The 15,502-nt window shown below is 36.5% G+C and overlaps 1 protein-coding gene across 11 annotated transcripts in view; it reads left to right on the plus strand.

The window, feature by feature from the left end:
* prom1a (prominin 1a) overlaps positions 1-15,502 on the plus strand; it is a 90,079-nt gene that overhangs the window by 52,860 nt on the left and 21,717 nt on the right. For 8 of the 11 annotated variants that reach the window (XR_010821730.1, XR_010821733.1, XR_010821735.1 and 5 more), the window contains 9 exons: positions 6,291-6,411; positions 6,890-6,953; positions 7,524-7,613; positions 9,799-9,822; positions 11,864-12,081; positions 12,447-12,521; positions 13,335-13,398; positions 14,611-14,770; positions 14,966-15,118. Coding sequence is in view for 4 of the 11 variants with exons in the window: in XM_066719813.1 (XP_066575910.1) it covers positions 6,291-6,411; positions 6,890-6,953; positions 7,524-7,613; positions 9,799-9,822; positions 11,864-12,081; positions 12,447-12,521; positions 13,335-13,398; positions 14,611-14,770; positions 14,966-15,118 (969 nt within the window). In the remaining 7 variants the exon portion in view is untranslated. The remainder of the gene's footprint in view (positions 1-6,290; positions 6,412-6,889; positions 6,954-7,523; positions 7,614-9,798; positions 9,823-11,863; positions 12,082-12,446; positions 12,522-13,334; positions 13,399-14,610; positions 14,771-14,965; positions 15,119-15,502) is intronic. The other 3 variants (XR_010821732.1, XR_010821736.1, XR_010821734.1) reach the window with 1 other exon arrangement.

A 15,502-nucleotide genomic window follows, 5' to 3' on the forward strand; every position in this document is an offset into this window, starting at 1 on the left:
TAATTTACAGAACAATGGCCACACCAGACTTTGCACCAAAGGCAAATTACTGGTCTGTCTTTGTCCTTCCAAACTCCTGACCTCTGTTTGTCATTACATGTTTATATGATTTGTGGCGGAACGTGGTATGAAGTTCTCCCTACACACCAACTTGGGAAAGACTAATTTGGTCTTCACCTTAGAGATGGCCTCTCTAATCCCACCACATTACGTGTATCTAAAAGGGGTATTGCAGAGGGATACTGAACTTTTAAGAACAGTGGAACCAAACTTAGGCCATAGGACAGCAGCTCAGTTTTGGTGGATACCTGATCAATAGGATTGGCTCGGAAACCACTATCTTCAGAGCGGCTTATCGACAGGTTAAACATTTTGGACCTACTTTTTTGATTGTGATTTTTTACTAAATTTTGAAGTTAATAGTTAAATACAGTATTACCATCTGAGCAGAATGCAATATGGACGAGTACTACTGCAAACTTGCTTTATGATTATATAAAGGAATTGTTGGAAATCTGCCACAATGCAATGCCAAATTTTTAATCCTGAGAGCACACAATACAATTTTACTCATTTGATAAAAACACTTTGTTCGTACGACCAAACGTGTAAAATATATATTCAAGATAAACATACTGTGAAACTGTATAGCATTGAGCTGAACAAACATGTTAAAATTGAAATTGTTAAAACTATTCTAAGCTCTTGAATCCATCATCTTAACTACCCTAATATTGACTTGCTTTCCTAAGCTACTGCTCATTAGAGATGCTGTGAGTTGTGCAGAGGTGAATAACACCTAGATTAGCCTAACATTTCTCTTGTTTTCCAATAGAGGGTAATGAGGCTGGTAAATTGATGTCTTCTCCTTAAAAAAATATTTTATTTGGGGATTCTTCTTTTATTACTCCAGTTGTCCTCAAAGTGGGCCAGCGGGCATTTTTGTACCCGTGATTCCCAGGCTGCCATGCCTTGTCACACCTTGTATGTCTTGGAGTAGTATTATGGCCAGGGTTTACGGAGTTTTTGTTTCGCCCCTTTACTTCTGATCAGGAAGGAAGACATTGTGTGTGCTCTGAAACTCCTGAATATGGCTCACAATAAATAATGCGTCTCTGTTACAAAGTATGACTGGACTATAAGTTATTACAAACCCTGTTCTCTATCTGTATCGTATTGCAGATAAGTGTATAAAGTATAGTGCTTAATGTTATCTTTAGATTCCTGTTTAGTTGTTATTGTGAAGCGAAATCTGATGGTAGCGTATGTCAAAGCTTGACCTGAATAATGTCTAGAGGGAATTTTGATTTGTTTAGTTTGTTTTAGCTGATGTTGCTACTTTCTGTGTAGTTCAGCACTGTATGTACATATGGTGGAATTCTAACAAAGCTGATGAGATGGACACCAGTTTTGAATGTCTTATCAGGTTACTCCATCAGCAAATTAAGTTGTTTTCTATTTAAGAAACATGGCCTATATTTCGAAGCATTTTGTTTTCCCTTTTTCCGAATGAAAGATAAAGAGCCTAGTAAAGAGCCTAACTGACTATTTTTAATATGCCATTAGAACTGTTCAGTGTATTTAGTGTGGACAAGGACACTCATCATGCCTATCTAAAGGTTTAAAAATCTGCTATCTGAGGCTTTACTAGAGGTTTCATCTCCAGTTTTCTCTCTGGAACCTTTCAGTTTTCAGTCAGTATATATATTCTTTTAATGCTGGAGATTGATTATTCTATAAAACAAATATCCTTTTCAATAAATTCTGCAAATACTAAAAAACTGTGCTATGGCCAATGAAATCACTTGCAGCTTTCTGTGCAAACTCATGTAGTTGATCTATTGTACGTTACTCCTTATGTAACAGATAACCTAATTTCAGTGGGTTGTTTTACTGTAAGTACAAGGAGAAATATAGGCTAATTGTTTGAAATGGGGGAAACCACACTTGATGAAGTAATGCTATACAAAAGTGTACTTTGAGGCAAGAACAGTGAGTTTCTAAGGTGTGGACATTGGAGCATGCACTCTTAGCTTTTTTCCAATTACTTGAATTTGTTCCCAGCTTTAATGAAATACATTTTGTAAAGGAATCTAATCTTCCAGTTCAGCTTAGAACAAAGTTACCAATAAAGCCTTCAGTCTGGTACTTCCCATTGGTTTTCCTTCGTATTATGCACCACTGAGTGTTCATGGACCCACATGGGAGAAAGCTCTCTGAATGGACTGTTGTCTGCAGCGAGATCTCACCCATCTTCAAAGCACTTTTGTTCACGGGAGACAGAACCCTGCTCCTCTGTGTGGACAGCAGCCTAGCAGATAAAAAGGTACATCACAAAACGGCCTTTGTGACACAGTGATCTGGATACCTCCTGTTGGACAGTTCTTAGTTAAGACTTTTGTTTTATGAAGTGGTTGCTGCACATCAGCATACTTGTCGTTCATTAGCTAGAAAAATCCCTATCAGCCAATACAACATTTTCCCTAAATACTTCTTTAATTGCATTTTCCTTAGAGAGACGCATGGCAGATAGCCAGTCATCATCTGTGAATTCCTGTCCTCAGTGTTGTGCAATATGCTCAAGAAAATTAACTTATGGGTGAATGGTTTGGTTTATTTTGTAACATGATAAAGACCCCTAACACAAGCCACTCTAAACCTAAATTACTTGAATATATAAAAACAGAATTGTATAATTATTTAAATCAAGACTCTCATCATTTCACTTCACTTGTTTTTCATTAGTGTTTGTTCTTTGCCATTTAGATGAGATTACTCGGGTGTTGCGGTCATTTGATAGTCAGTGTGCATTGAATCTCCTTAAAATGAATGCATAACAAATATGCATAAGGAAAAAAATACCCTTATTTATAACCAATATTGAAGAACATATAGAATGAACATCAGTGATGGTTTGTTGTGCTACTCAGGAATGTTCTTACACAAAATAGCTGTGTGTCAAGTCAGTGTCACCCAGAGTTCATGTTACATTAATTATAATTCTTAAAATGACTATTACTTTCTAAAATGTGGTCTTCTTTTAATTATGTAGACTAAGAATGCTAGAATTACTGAAATATTGACAGTGGTGACGTTACAATCTGTTGATGTTTCATATAAGTTAGAGATCGTTTCAATGAGGAATGTTAAAACCAGGACATTGCTGGTTTGAGTGGAAAAAGGCTTGAGTGAGCAATATTATCAGTATCTGTCCAATTTGTAGGATGCATTACATTTACAATAAAATGCTATAAAATGTAGGAAATGTGGGTGTGGTTCCCATTTTGAATGATTGCTTTTAAGGACCAGACTATGAAGGATGTGTTTACATCAGTCACAAGTTGTACTATCATGTTGAAGCTTTGGATCGGATTGTTTTGGTATCAGACCTGACTTACACACTTTAATTGAAAAATGTTTCCTGACAGGCTAATTCAAATGTCGGTGTTACAAAACCTATTAATCATCAGCTGGGATAGTGGAGGGTCTCAGAAGCAGATAGCGACTCATTTGTAATCCTAACTTGTAATTTTCCTTTCATGGAAGAAAAAAAAAAGGCAGCCAATTATCGTTTGGTGAAAAAGGAGCCATTGATAACTTACTGTCTGATAAAATCAGAGGGCCAGCTGAGAGCCATGCCTGTGATGTTTGCAACAATGAATGCTACAGCTTTGTTTTCATGATAAAGGTGTCCTGTGTGTCTGTGAGTTTCCTGCAGGGTGAAGGCCCATCATCGGTTAGGTAGTACTGTGCACTTGTGGGAATAGTTTGTCTCTGCTAAGTCATGTGAGAATCCACAAAGCTGTCATGCGTCTTTTGGAACGCTGTGTATTGAGCGGCAGAGTTTCACGTCCGGTGGGCCTCCTTGTTTTCATGTGTGTTTGCCAGGGCACAGTCCTATTGGGGAAATTGTATACCATATGCACATTTCCATTGAGGTTGCTGATGCGAGGTATTTTCCGAGTTAATGCACACGCTTATCGTTGTAGTGGTAGGACCTGCTTCAGAATCATCTGATGACTGAGAATTCTTTTTTTTTAGGGAAAAGAAAGAAAAGATGCATCCATAGCACTGAGATACCTGCAGCAGATCAGGGCTAAAATTAGCACAGTGCCGTATTCTACTGTAGTACAGTATGTGAGCGAGAAACATTTTGCCTTTAGCTTAACTGATGCTTCCTCTTCTCGGCCGCCTTCCATAAATGTACAATGGGTAAACCCCTTTTTTCTTTTTCTTTCTTTCATGCTTGCAATTAATCCATATTGACCTCTACAATGTATTAGACACAGTGGGTTCGACAATGCACAGTTGTTGTGTGGAGCAACATCAATGCAAAGAATAAAAACTGAAGAAATGACAAAAGGCAACTCTGCTATCTGACTGGGTGCTACAGACTTACCTTAAACAATCTGAATACATTGTGTGAGAACTATCCTTATAGTACTGATAGGATTAGTGGAATGCCTTGGTCTGGACTATCCTAAAATTATGAAAAATATATAGTCGATGAAGGTCGAGTCCAAGGCTTTGCTTATGGGGACCCTGAATCTTAACATATAGCCTAGGAAGGGGAGAAATTTAAAATGGTCATTGTTATTTGTATCCCGAGTAACTATACTGATGCCATCTTTTGAAACACATTACTTGATCCTGACTAGAGTACCAAGACAGCACAGTTATTTACCAGAATAGGAAGCATGATCCAATGTTGTCATGCTGTGGGCCAGGTTAATGAGCTCACAGCGTGGGTCAGGGGAGGTAGAGAAGATGTGGGTGGATCCACCGCTTGGTTTGTTTACACCTCACCTCAGTCGCTGTAATCAGAGATTAACGCAACAACCTAAGAACTCGTCTTTAATGAGCTTTGATGATTGTTACTGCACTTCCAGGCTTTTAATGAGTATCCAGTGCTGGACAGGAAATTTGTTTTCTGTGCTTGGTCAAGATAAAGCTATTGATTGTCAAGACAACCAAAACCATATATTTTCATACATTTTATTTTTTATTCTGCATAATTACCTTTTAATTGGATTTAATTCCAATTATGTCTTTAATGTTAATTTTAGTAAATGATAACATCTATCAATCTATATATATATATATATATATATATATATATATATATATATATATATATATATTTGGGTGTGTGTTGCCAAAAGTATTCAGGCAAAATGGAAAACTTCATGACATATTTCATAGGTTGTTGTATATAATGCATACCTGAATGTTATAGTTTAGTTCTTCATTCTAACCATTTAAAATGTGTAAACCAGTGTTTTCCAAATAATATATAGATTTTTTATTTATTTACTTCTGCATCTAATATTAAATAGCTTAATTTTATTTTAGATTTTTAAGAAAAGGGTGCATCCAGGTTTGTGTTTCAACACTAGTCACATTAAACAATCTTGAGTGGACTATTTCCCTGGGTTGATTTAAAAGATTGTGCATATCCAGGGATCCCTTCTCCTGGAATTTAAGAATTTAAATCCATGGAATGTCAACTGCATATTATGTTCTTAAAATGTAGCTTCTACCATAGTTCACTACTGCATAGTTTAAACTAAACCATAGAGATATAGTGACATCTGGTGGAGACTCAATATGCAGCAGTATTCCAAGGGGAACTCGGTAAAGATCAAATAGTGTACAAAAAAAAAAATCAACAATAAAACCTGTTATAGGTGTTTGTTTTACAAGTCTCTGTTTTCATGTGAATTTTAAATCCCTCCATAATAAATAGCCAGAGGCAATGTTGCCTATCCTCCTTCTTCCTCCTCTGCTGGTATCTTATTGATCCCAAAATCTCAGACATTTCTAGAAGGATCTTGTTTAATCAGCTTCAACAGCTGTCCCTGGTTGTGTGTTACAGAAAACACCCACCCCTCTGTGTACTCACTTGCCTCCTATTTTCACTGCTATTTGATTTGTTTGTTGTATTATTATAAGGTTTACAAAGGAGAGATGATCTATGCTGTAAAGGAAAAGTTCTCTCAGGAGCAGTTTATTATTTAGTACCTAGTCAAGATCTGGCAATTGGTTGTCAAGCACATTCAGAATTGATTATTCTTTAACTGTTAAGATCCAAAGTGGCCTACCTGTGTCATTATGGGCAAATATATCATTGAGTATTCAATGTGGAGTGTCTGTTTTGTGTCTTGCATGCATTCTTCATTTAATACGATTTGTTTGTGATGTGGATAGTGACAAGTCTTTTCTACACACCTCAGGTGATCCAGTCATTCCTGTGAATTTTCAGATGTTTTTGCTTTTCTGTTCTCTTTCAGAGCGGGTGTGTTGTGTGCATATGCTGCTAATCAGAATATAAGCAATCAGCTCAGGGGAGTTAAGAAACTGGTCAACAGCAACTTCAGAGATCTGAAAACGCTGGTCAACGATACACCATCGGTAAGGATTTTCATGTGCCAGATTTCTAATCTAAATTTGTTTAGTCTCTTTACATATTGTAATATTTCACCATTCAAAACCTAATTTAAAATCTGATGTAATCATAAAAAATGAAAATAGTGTTTAAAATAGATTTTGCTTAGTGTCCAATGCTTTGCAAATCACACCACTTGTTCATTTCTGATTCTGTATTCATAACTCCATTACCATACAATTGTGTGACAGCTGACATGATATGAAATTCAATATTTCTATCAGTTTGTAAGAAATGTCTAGATATTCCATCTTCCATTGTATTTATTATCTTTGCTGTTTTCCAAGAATCATCATAGGGTACAGTAGGCAAACCCCTTGTTAAATGCTTTTGTTCCTCTCAAGGGGAAGAAACCTACCTTATTCCACTTTGCAGACTTGTCTTGTACTTGATTGGCATTACAAATGCATTGTCGTTCATGGTTGTGTTTCTGTTTTATTGCAGCAAATTGAGTATCTTGCTTCACAGTACAACACTGCCAAGAACAAAGTCCTCTCTGACCTAGATAGTAAGTATAATAGAAAACCCTTGGATGGCATTATTGTTTGACCTAAATGCTTGTGTTTCTCTGTCGGAACAGAGTCCCCGGGCATCTTGTTGGCAGTAAATGGCTACTCTACTATATATTCACTGAGTCATCCTGGGTGGAGGAAATTCAATGAACTGGCATATAAATATAAAGGGCAATACTTTTTTCTCGTCTGTCAGTCAGTGATGAGCACACCGTTGGAAAGATCTTGCAGTGTTGCCCGTTCATTATCAGTCCTGTTTAAAGATTCTTAGGTTTCACAATAGGTGCTAAAGTAAAGGCTGCTGCACATCAATTAACAATTGTCCTAAAATTAAAACTAAAAATTTAGTTTGTTTTGTGATGATTAAGCATGCAATTGTAAATGTTGTACAGATCTTAATATATGTTGCAGGCATGTTTTCAAAGCATGTTAAACAGTTGTAGTTAACTGAAGTTGCATGTAGGGGAACATGGGATTGACCGATAAAGAAAACGTATGCATTGGTCTGTTCTTCTGAGTGGTTGGCACTTTCTCCTGTGTGATTTGTATTTTCTCTCCATCGTAAGATATTGGCCCTTTGCTGGGCAAGAGGATTCATGATCAATTGGGAAAGGAAGTTCGGCCCGCCCTGGATGGGGCGTTGAACATGGCTGGAGGTATGGTATTCAGATTGAATTTTGACATTGTATTCTGCTTAATTCCTCACCTGTGTAATCTGTCTTGTGGTTTCACATGACATGTTGAATCATCTTCAGTGCCATACAATTCCCTAATAATAGTATTATTGTTGTAGCCAATTTCCTTCCTTAAAATTAGACTTTTCTGTTTTTGTGTAGTGCAGTTACTTATATGGTATGGTATTAAAGTATGCATATATTTAATATAATAAGTAATGGCTATTTATTTAATTTCATTTGTGTGAGATTTGAGAAGTCTTTGATTATATATATATATATATATATATATATATATATATATATATATATATATTACGCTCCTGTAGTATCCCTTTTACTTGGAGTTGATAAGCTCTTGAATTCCTGTAAATGTATATAAAAATATATTCAAAAATACAAAAAGTTTGAAGAGGATTCACAATAATACAGTATTTATCAGAGTACTATCTGCACATTACTGAGATTTTGTACGTGCGTGTGTGTGTGCTTCATTTGATCATTTTTTGATTTCTTAACAGTTCCTGTAAAAGGGATACACCGAGGTTTAGTTGTTGTTTCATTAATTTAGTTTTATAAGTTTAATAAGCATTTATGGCATTACTTTGTATTATTTTTCAACATCACATGACTTGCGCTGTCGATAGAATAAAAGACATGGAGCCAAGTCATTTTTGTCAACGTTTTAGTTTCCATACATTTATTTTGTGAGTTGTAACAGTAGAAGTCAAGCCACCTGAGAGAAACCATAACTTTATTCATATTTTCTTCCTCTGGTTCATTGAAAAAACATTTACATTCCATTTCCAATGTACATTATCAAACAAAAATGCTTTGAATGAGTATTCAGCTCAGAGACATGTTGTTTATATTTGCTCCAAACAAAGTTAAGTATGAAAGCATCCTAAATTTCTAATCATTCATTCCTATCTGTTTGTCTTACTACTATTGTTCTACAGTTCATTAATTATCCAGAGGAGAGCATCTGTAACTCCACTAAGCAAACCAATTTGCTTTTTTTTTTTTTTTTCTACCATTTTCATAATTTAATGACACCAAGAATTTTCCTCTAGCTCTTTATCAGAGAGTTTTCTGTAACCACCCAAGAACGCTGCCCCTTCTAATTATGTATGATATTGAGCAGATGGAAACCGGGTGGCTGTGTGTTTAGGGTCTTTATCGTATTGAGAAATAACTCCTTTACCCAGGAGTCTCCTCACTGAGCATACTGGAGTGCCAAAAACATGTCCACATCTGCCTTTCACTTTGAGAAGATCATAAAATCAGTGGCCAATACTGATTTAGCCTTTTCTCACTCACAGATTGTCCAGATGTCCCCATAATGTTGACAGTGTCCATCAGTGTATCAGTGTACATGCAGATCTTAGATCTCAATCTGAGCACAGCCAATGTCTTTGGGAAATAACCTGTTCACAGTCTGTAATAATTTGACTGCAGGCAGGATTTCAGAGTTTTCTCTAAAAGATGTTCTAAGTTGCCCAGGGTCAGAGAGAAAATATTCTTTCCGTCTGTTACTATCAATCATACCCCCTGAATTTATTGAGCTCATTCCAGGTTTCTTAACACAGCTTCTTAAAGTAACATTGGTACTCTCCTCTAGGCTCCTCACGAGTTGGATGATTCAGCCTTGATATTTGTTTTCTTGTATGGCTTCCTCTACTGATTTCCTCAGTATCCTTTACCTCACTATCGCTCCTATTTCCATTACCAGAAGCTTACATTTTAGTGTATTTACTTACTACACATACCTTGTCTTCCTGGTTCATATTTTGTTTACCAATTTGATGGGCGTTCTGGCATAGTGGCAGCTACCTAAAAACAATTGAAGTCTTTGATAGTTTTCACTGAGGAGACTGCAATTTCTTATGTTACTATTGGCTACAGTTCACAGGGATGCATAATAAACTGAAGGTATGATAGGTTTAAAAAAAAAAAAAGCACATTGTAACATACTGGTGCAGTTCAAGTTTGAGATTATGTAAGTGGAACTAGTTCAATGATGTATGAAGCTCAGTGGTTTGATTATTCTTGCTAACCCACACCTCTTATATATAGCCAATACCTCTTCCAAATATATCATTTTTTTATTATTCTGATTATTATTATTATTTCTGCTTCATCTTTTTCTTTTCCTTTTGGCTCGAAGTCAAAGTGGAAAGGGCTATCAAAGGTAACGGTTGCTCAAACCTAACAAGTGCTGTGAAGTATGAATCTATTTCCGTCATTCTCAATGTTGTTTCGTCTTGTTCCAGTTTTTACCCACGTGACCAGTGCCGAATGGCCGCCAGTAGAATTGATCCGTTTTTGTGTTTTTTGTTTTGGACTCAAAACCCACCATATTAACCCCACTAAATTTGAAAAGAATGAAGGGTACTGGTACACATTTTAACAGGAATTCAAGGGGTTAACTTTTTCTCTGATTCATTCAACATGTACATGTGTTGTTTATGGTAGAAGGTAGAGTAGTTTCGTAGCTCCATGCACCTTGTCGAACCTGTGACCCTCTGCATAAAGTGTGTAAAAGACCAATACCACCTTTTACTAATACCTCACATACAACGCACTCATATTTTATATAAGGATTTTATATATATATATATGAAGAATTTTTGGTCTTCCTTTCTTAACCTTTAAAGGTCTGATCCCGCCAAATTACAGTTATTCAATAAGTAAACCAAAATACCAACAATAGAATAAAAAAATAATTTAAAAAAATACAATTTTACTGTACTGTACTTTCAATAGAATAATTATAATTTCAGAAACTTTCAAATTATTTTTTTAATTTGTGTTATTGTGTTGCTTCCCTGAATTTCCACTTTAATATGAACAGTACAGACAGGCGTCTTAACAACTGTAACAATAATATAGTTGTTTTGTGTTGTGTAATGATGTGTTTTGTGTTATTAATTGTATAGTTTGTGTGGAGTACATTCTTGTCTTCCTGTCTGTGTGGTGGAGTGCTGCAAAGTGGCAGCTCCCTTTCTCTGCAAATCCCCACAGGTGTACCCCTCTCCCTCTGGGTTCTTTAGCATGGTCAGAAAACAAGCAGACAGAAAGTATAAACCTGTTGTTCACTTAGCTGCTATGAAGTGATGCACTTTTTACTGTTCCAAAATTAAGGCTTTTACTGATAAATCCTGACACCAGACAATATTGTCAGATATTTGGTATGTTGTTATGCAGTGGCCTGCACATTAAAAGTCGATATAGAAATATCACACAAGAAAACATTAGGTCTAGATCTCTGATGGCCAAACAAAAGCACTGATTTTGAGCTCCCATAACCACGTTCAGATACCGTATACAGATGTGTGCTTTGGATTGAGACTGTGGTGGAAAGTCCATTTGTGACCAAGCTTGAGCTAGATGAAAAGGAGGTGCCATCAGTTTATGGCGAAAGAATCCTGGTATATTTTTGAATCCATCCTTCCTTCAGTTGTAACAAGGGCACCAGGACCAGAAGCTGAAAAACAAACCCAAAGCAAACCCAGTCCATCTTTCTTTTACAGTGGGTATTACAAAACATTGGACTGATAAACTTGAGAGTTATTCATATGATTTTGGGCTAATTCAATATATGTATTTTTTAAGCAGTATATCTGAGGCAAAAAAGTGAACCATATTCTGAGAGGAATGTCATACCCACTGCAACACATGGAGGCAGATCTGTTTTGTTTTATGGCTGAAAAATGTAGCGGACATCTGCATCTTGTTAAATCAACCTTTAGTTAAACTTGAAATAGGACATGACTAAATACGCTACTGTATATTAAATGAATTGAAGCTGCTGTACATTAGACATATTCCATTACATTTTTCTCCTTTACTTATATTTTCCTTTAGAACATTTTACATAATCAAATGAAACAACTGCTCCGAAGATTACCTGCTCCTGTAACTCTCCCCTTTTCACTCTTCTGTTGTTGTTGTTGTTGTTGTTTTTGTTGTTGTTGTTTGTTTGTTTTTAACTTATCATTCAAGCTCTCAGTATTATGGACCCCTTTCATTTAATTAACAAACCCACTGAAAACCAGTGCTTCAGACAGGTGCTTTCTAAAAACAAGAACAAAAAATCTGAATCCTTATAAAGGGATTGCTTTTAAATACTGCAATGTGGTGGGTTTTGACCTGAAAGAAAGCCCTGAATGGCACGAGAGTGTACTCTGCTGGTGGACCCTAACACTCTTTGCTTGCCTTGATGTGTACAGCAATGAGGGAAACCAAGGAAGCTCTGGAGAACGTCAGTGTGTCCCTGGAGATCCTGCAGGATGGCACCAGCAAGCTGCAGGTGAACCTGAGCAACGTGAGGAACAGTCTGAGCAACACCCTGAACGACCCGGCTTGCTCCGCCCCGGGCGTCTCCAACACCTGCAACGCCATCCGCAATACGTTGGGCCAACTTGCCATCAGTGCCAACTTCACTGCGGTATGCCAACCCTCACCCTCACCTTCAGACTGGCACTGCCTTGCCCCTCCAGCCTTGTCAAAAAAAGTAGTGTGTGTATAATATTAATCTTATGGTTCAGACTTATACTAGTATGAAAACTACATATGAATGAGACCTAATTTTCCTTTGCCGAAATATATATATAAGGGTTTAGTTGGTAAGACCATACCTTGGAAGCTTAAATACACATCTCAATTGAAAATGACTGGTAGCTAGAGATAAATGCATAAGAAAAATTAAGGTACAGACATATACAGCAGTCATGAGGATAATGATAACCATACATATTGCTTGTGTTTTTTACATCTGCCAAACATTAATAGTTATATTATTATATTTTTCAGTTGCCTGATGTGAACACCCAATTGAATAATGTGAATGATGTACTCAAAACTGACCTCAGCAACATTGTTCAGAAGGTAAGAATTATTTAACTTAATTAAAAAAAATAGCTGATTTAATAAAAATCCTGCCTTGTTTCTGAAATAGTAAATTACAAATTCAAGTCTGTTTCAGCATAAAAACTCTGTCCAGGACCTTAAATAGACTAGAAGGAAACACCTTACTTACAATAATGTTTTGCATGTTTGAAAATAAGAAGTTCCGTAATAACTCAAGGTTATTCTGTTTCTCTGATTCTCTGCTCTGGACATGACATCATTAAAAAATAAACTGGTGTTTCAATATGTGTTCAGAGTACACCAATATCAAACAAAGGACTCGCCAATAAACAAACTAGATCTCTGTCAAGTAGCCAATCGCTATTAAGTGTGTGTTTTTAATTAAATGGCCTCTGTGTTAACATATATTATACAATGTTCCCGTGGCTATGTGCTATGTTCTACCTGTCAAAGGAAAAAAGTATTTGTTATAAATGTGTTCCATCTGACAGATATTAAAGATACAACAGTGTCGGTAATGCTGTAGGTGTTAGACTACTTCTGGCTTCTCATCAGCTCTAGGCCCGATGGCACATTGACTCACATAATCTGCAGTATTTTTAGAAATGTTCTTTTATCAGCTCAATATACACACCAGTGGAGATCCAACATCAGACAGACATATTTTCTTGTTTTAAGCATTTCAATTAGTTTAAAATAATAATTCCTGTGCAGATGGACAATATGTCTTTAGCTATGCAAGTCTAAATATACATTTTGTTCTTTCAGTCAGATATTTAGTTTTTCTCTTTGGTAGTTCTCTTCAATTTTTTTTTCCTTCCTCTCCTCCAGGGATATTCAACATTTAATAACACCCCAGGCATGGTAAAGAACCAAACAAAGAATGTTGTTGCAGGTTAGTGAAAATTCATGGTTTGTTTGTTTTAAATGCATACCTTTTATTTAAACCAATATGTTGAAAGAGATTAAAGGCTTTTTTATATGCAAACTGTAATCATGTAACATGTCTGGAAAATGTCTTGTTTTTGAATTAGTATTTGCCAAGTAAGACAGCTGGTTTTGGCTGATTTAATATAATTAATCTGCAAAACATCTTGGTTGTGCAAACCAGTGACAAATTCCTGTTGTATTAAATTGCCTTCCACTGAACTATCCTTAAACTATTTTATTTAGTTTTTTACAAGGCATCTTTACAGAGCCCGGTTTGTGAAAATAGTATAGACTTACAGGAAGAATCTGTCTGTATGCATTTATAAATGTGACTTGTTATAACATGCTAAACAAATCTTGCTTATTTTATTTTGTCTTTTGTTCCTTTGTTTGTGGGACAATAAATCACAGCCCTGCCTCGTAAGTTTACTGAAGTGCTGTATAGAGCTATAAAGAGTGGTGGTGCACTGTGATTGTTCCTTGTATTAGCATGTGGTCATGATATGTCAACCCTCATTGCACTACTCTCCTCCCACCAAAAACACACCAAATCATATTGCCATTTATTGGATACATTAAATTCCTTTTCTCCGAGCTATTTATTATCTCTCTCAATTATTGATTTATTAAATGAACAAAACCAGTATGGTTGATCCTTAGACATATATCATTTATCAGGGTTCGAGTGATACATGTGCATGTATGAATAATCATACTTTATGCAACATTTATACATACAATACTTTTAGTATTAATGTGTTTTTCCGGTACCTATACATCGTCAGTGAAAATTATGTAGTCACCTGAAAAAAGCTACAAACTCACTGGAGATAAAACATATTTGTCTTGTATCCATAGACACCCTTCACAAGGAAGGGAAGTTCAAGAAATGCCCATATGACCCAACATTTTGCATGGCAGTTTAGGTTGTCATTCTTTATTTATATGCCTCTCCTTGATCTCACTTTTGACATCAGCCATCCAGGCATGTTGTTTCATGTGTTATTCAGTCATGTTAGCGGAACCCAAGATGTGTCACCTTGCAATCCCAACCAACCTCCAGCTGCTCCTGTGAATCCCCAGCCTCCTCCCTCCACTCTCTCCACTCTCTAGTGTGTAGAACTGATGATTCATCATGCCTGGGCAGTTGATCAATCTCTGTAATGTGTGTCTACAGGGATCAAAGGGATGCTGGACAGCATAGGATCCAATATCACCGGCTTTTCCAAGCACTTGCCTATCCAGAGCATTCTGTCCAACGTCACCCTGTACATCAACCAAGGCCAGTCAATGATTGAGGACTACTACCCCTTGATCGATGACTATGACTTCTACAGGTATGAGCAGTATCTTCTATCACAACTCCAAAGTGTCTCGAGATAAGCTAAGTGGAATCTGTGCAAAACAAATACAGCGCATTTTACATAAACACCTCTCCAGTCACTCCATGCAAATTCCAGTTTTGCTGTGAGAAACGTTTTCTGTTGTTCTTGAGCTCTTGCATGTCTTTTTTCTATCCTCGGCTGCTGCAGGTGGATTGGGTGCATTGTGGTGTGTTGCATGGTGGTGCTCATACTTGCCTTCAACTTTTTGGGCCTGCTTTGTGGCTCCTGTGGATATGACAAGCACTCTTCTCCAACTACCAGGGGCTGTGTCTCCAACACTGGGGGCAACCTGCTCATGGCGTGAGTTTGTTTGCTTAGTTTTTCCCCCCCTTACTCTCATTTTACTCAAATATTTAATAAACCTATGAAGTCATTATTTTGGTTAAATACTATACGGTCCCCCTTTGGTGGAAATTAGAAAAAACACTCTAGTTCGTAGTTGGTGTTAGTTCTGTGCACTTTCATTTAAATTGACTTTATATAGAGCTTTATTAATTCCATTCAGGATTGTAATGGGCAATATGTGTGTGCTGCTACTACCTAGATCTTTAATTGCCTGAGATCCTACAAAAGATACAGCTCTAATTAAATTATAATAGTTATAATATTTGAATCTTAAGAGTTTCTGAATCTGTGATGCATAAAAAAAAGAAAGATCAGTATTGAATGCATTTATAGCCTGTT

The sequence above is a fragment of the Amia ocellicauda genome, chromosome 13 (genome assembly GCF_036373705.1).
Source record: "Amia ocellicauda isolate fAmiCal2 chromosome 13, fAmiCal2.hap1, whole genome shotgun sequence".
Classification (NCBI taxonomy): domain Eukaryota; kingdom Metazoa; phylum Chordata; class Actinopteri; order Amiiformes; family Amiidae; genus Amia; species Amia ocellicauda.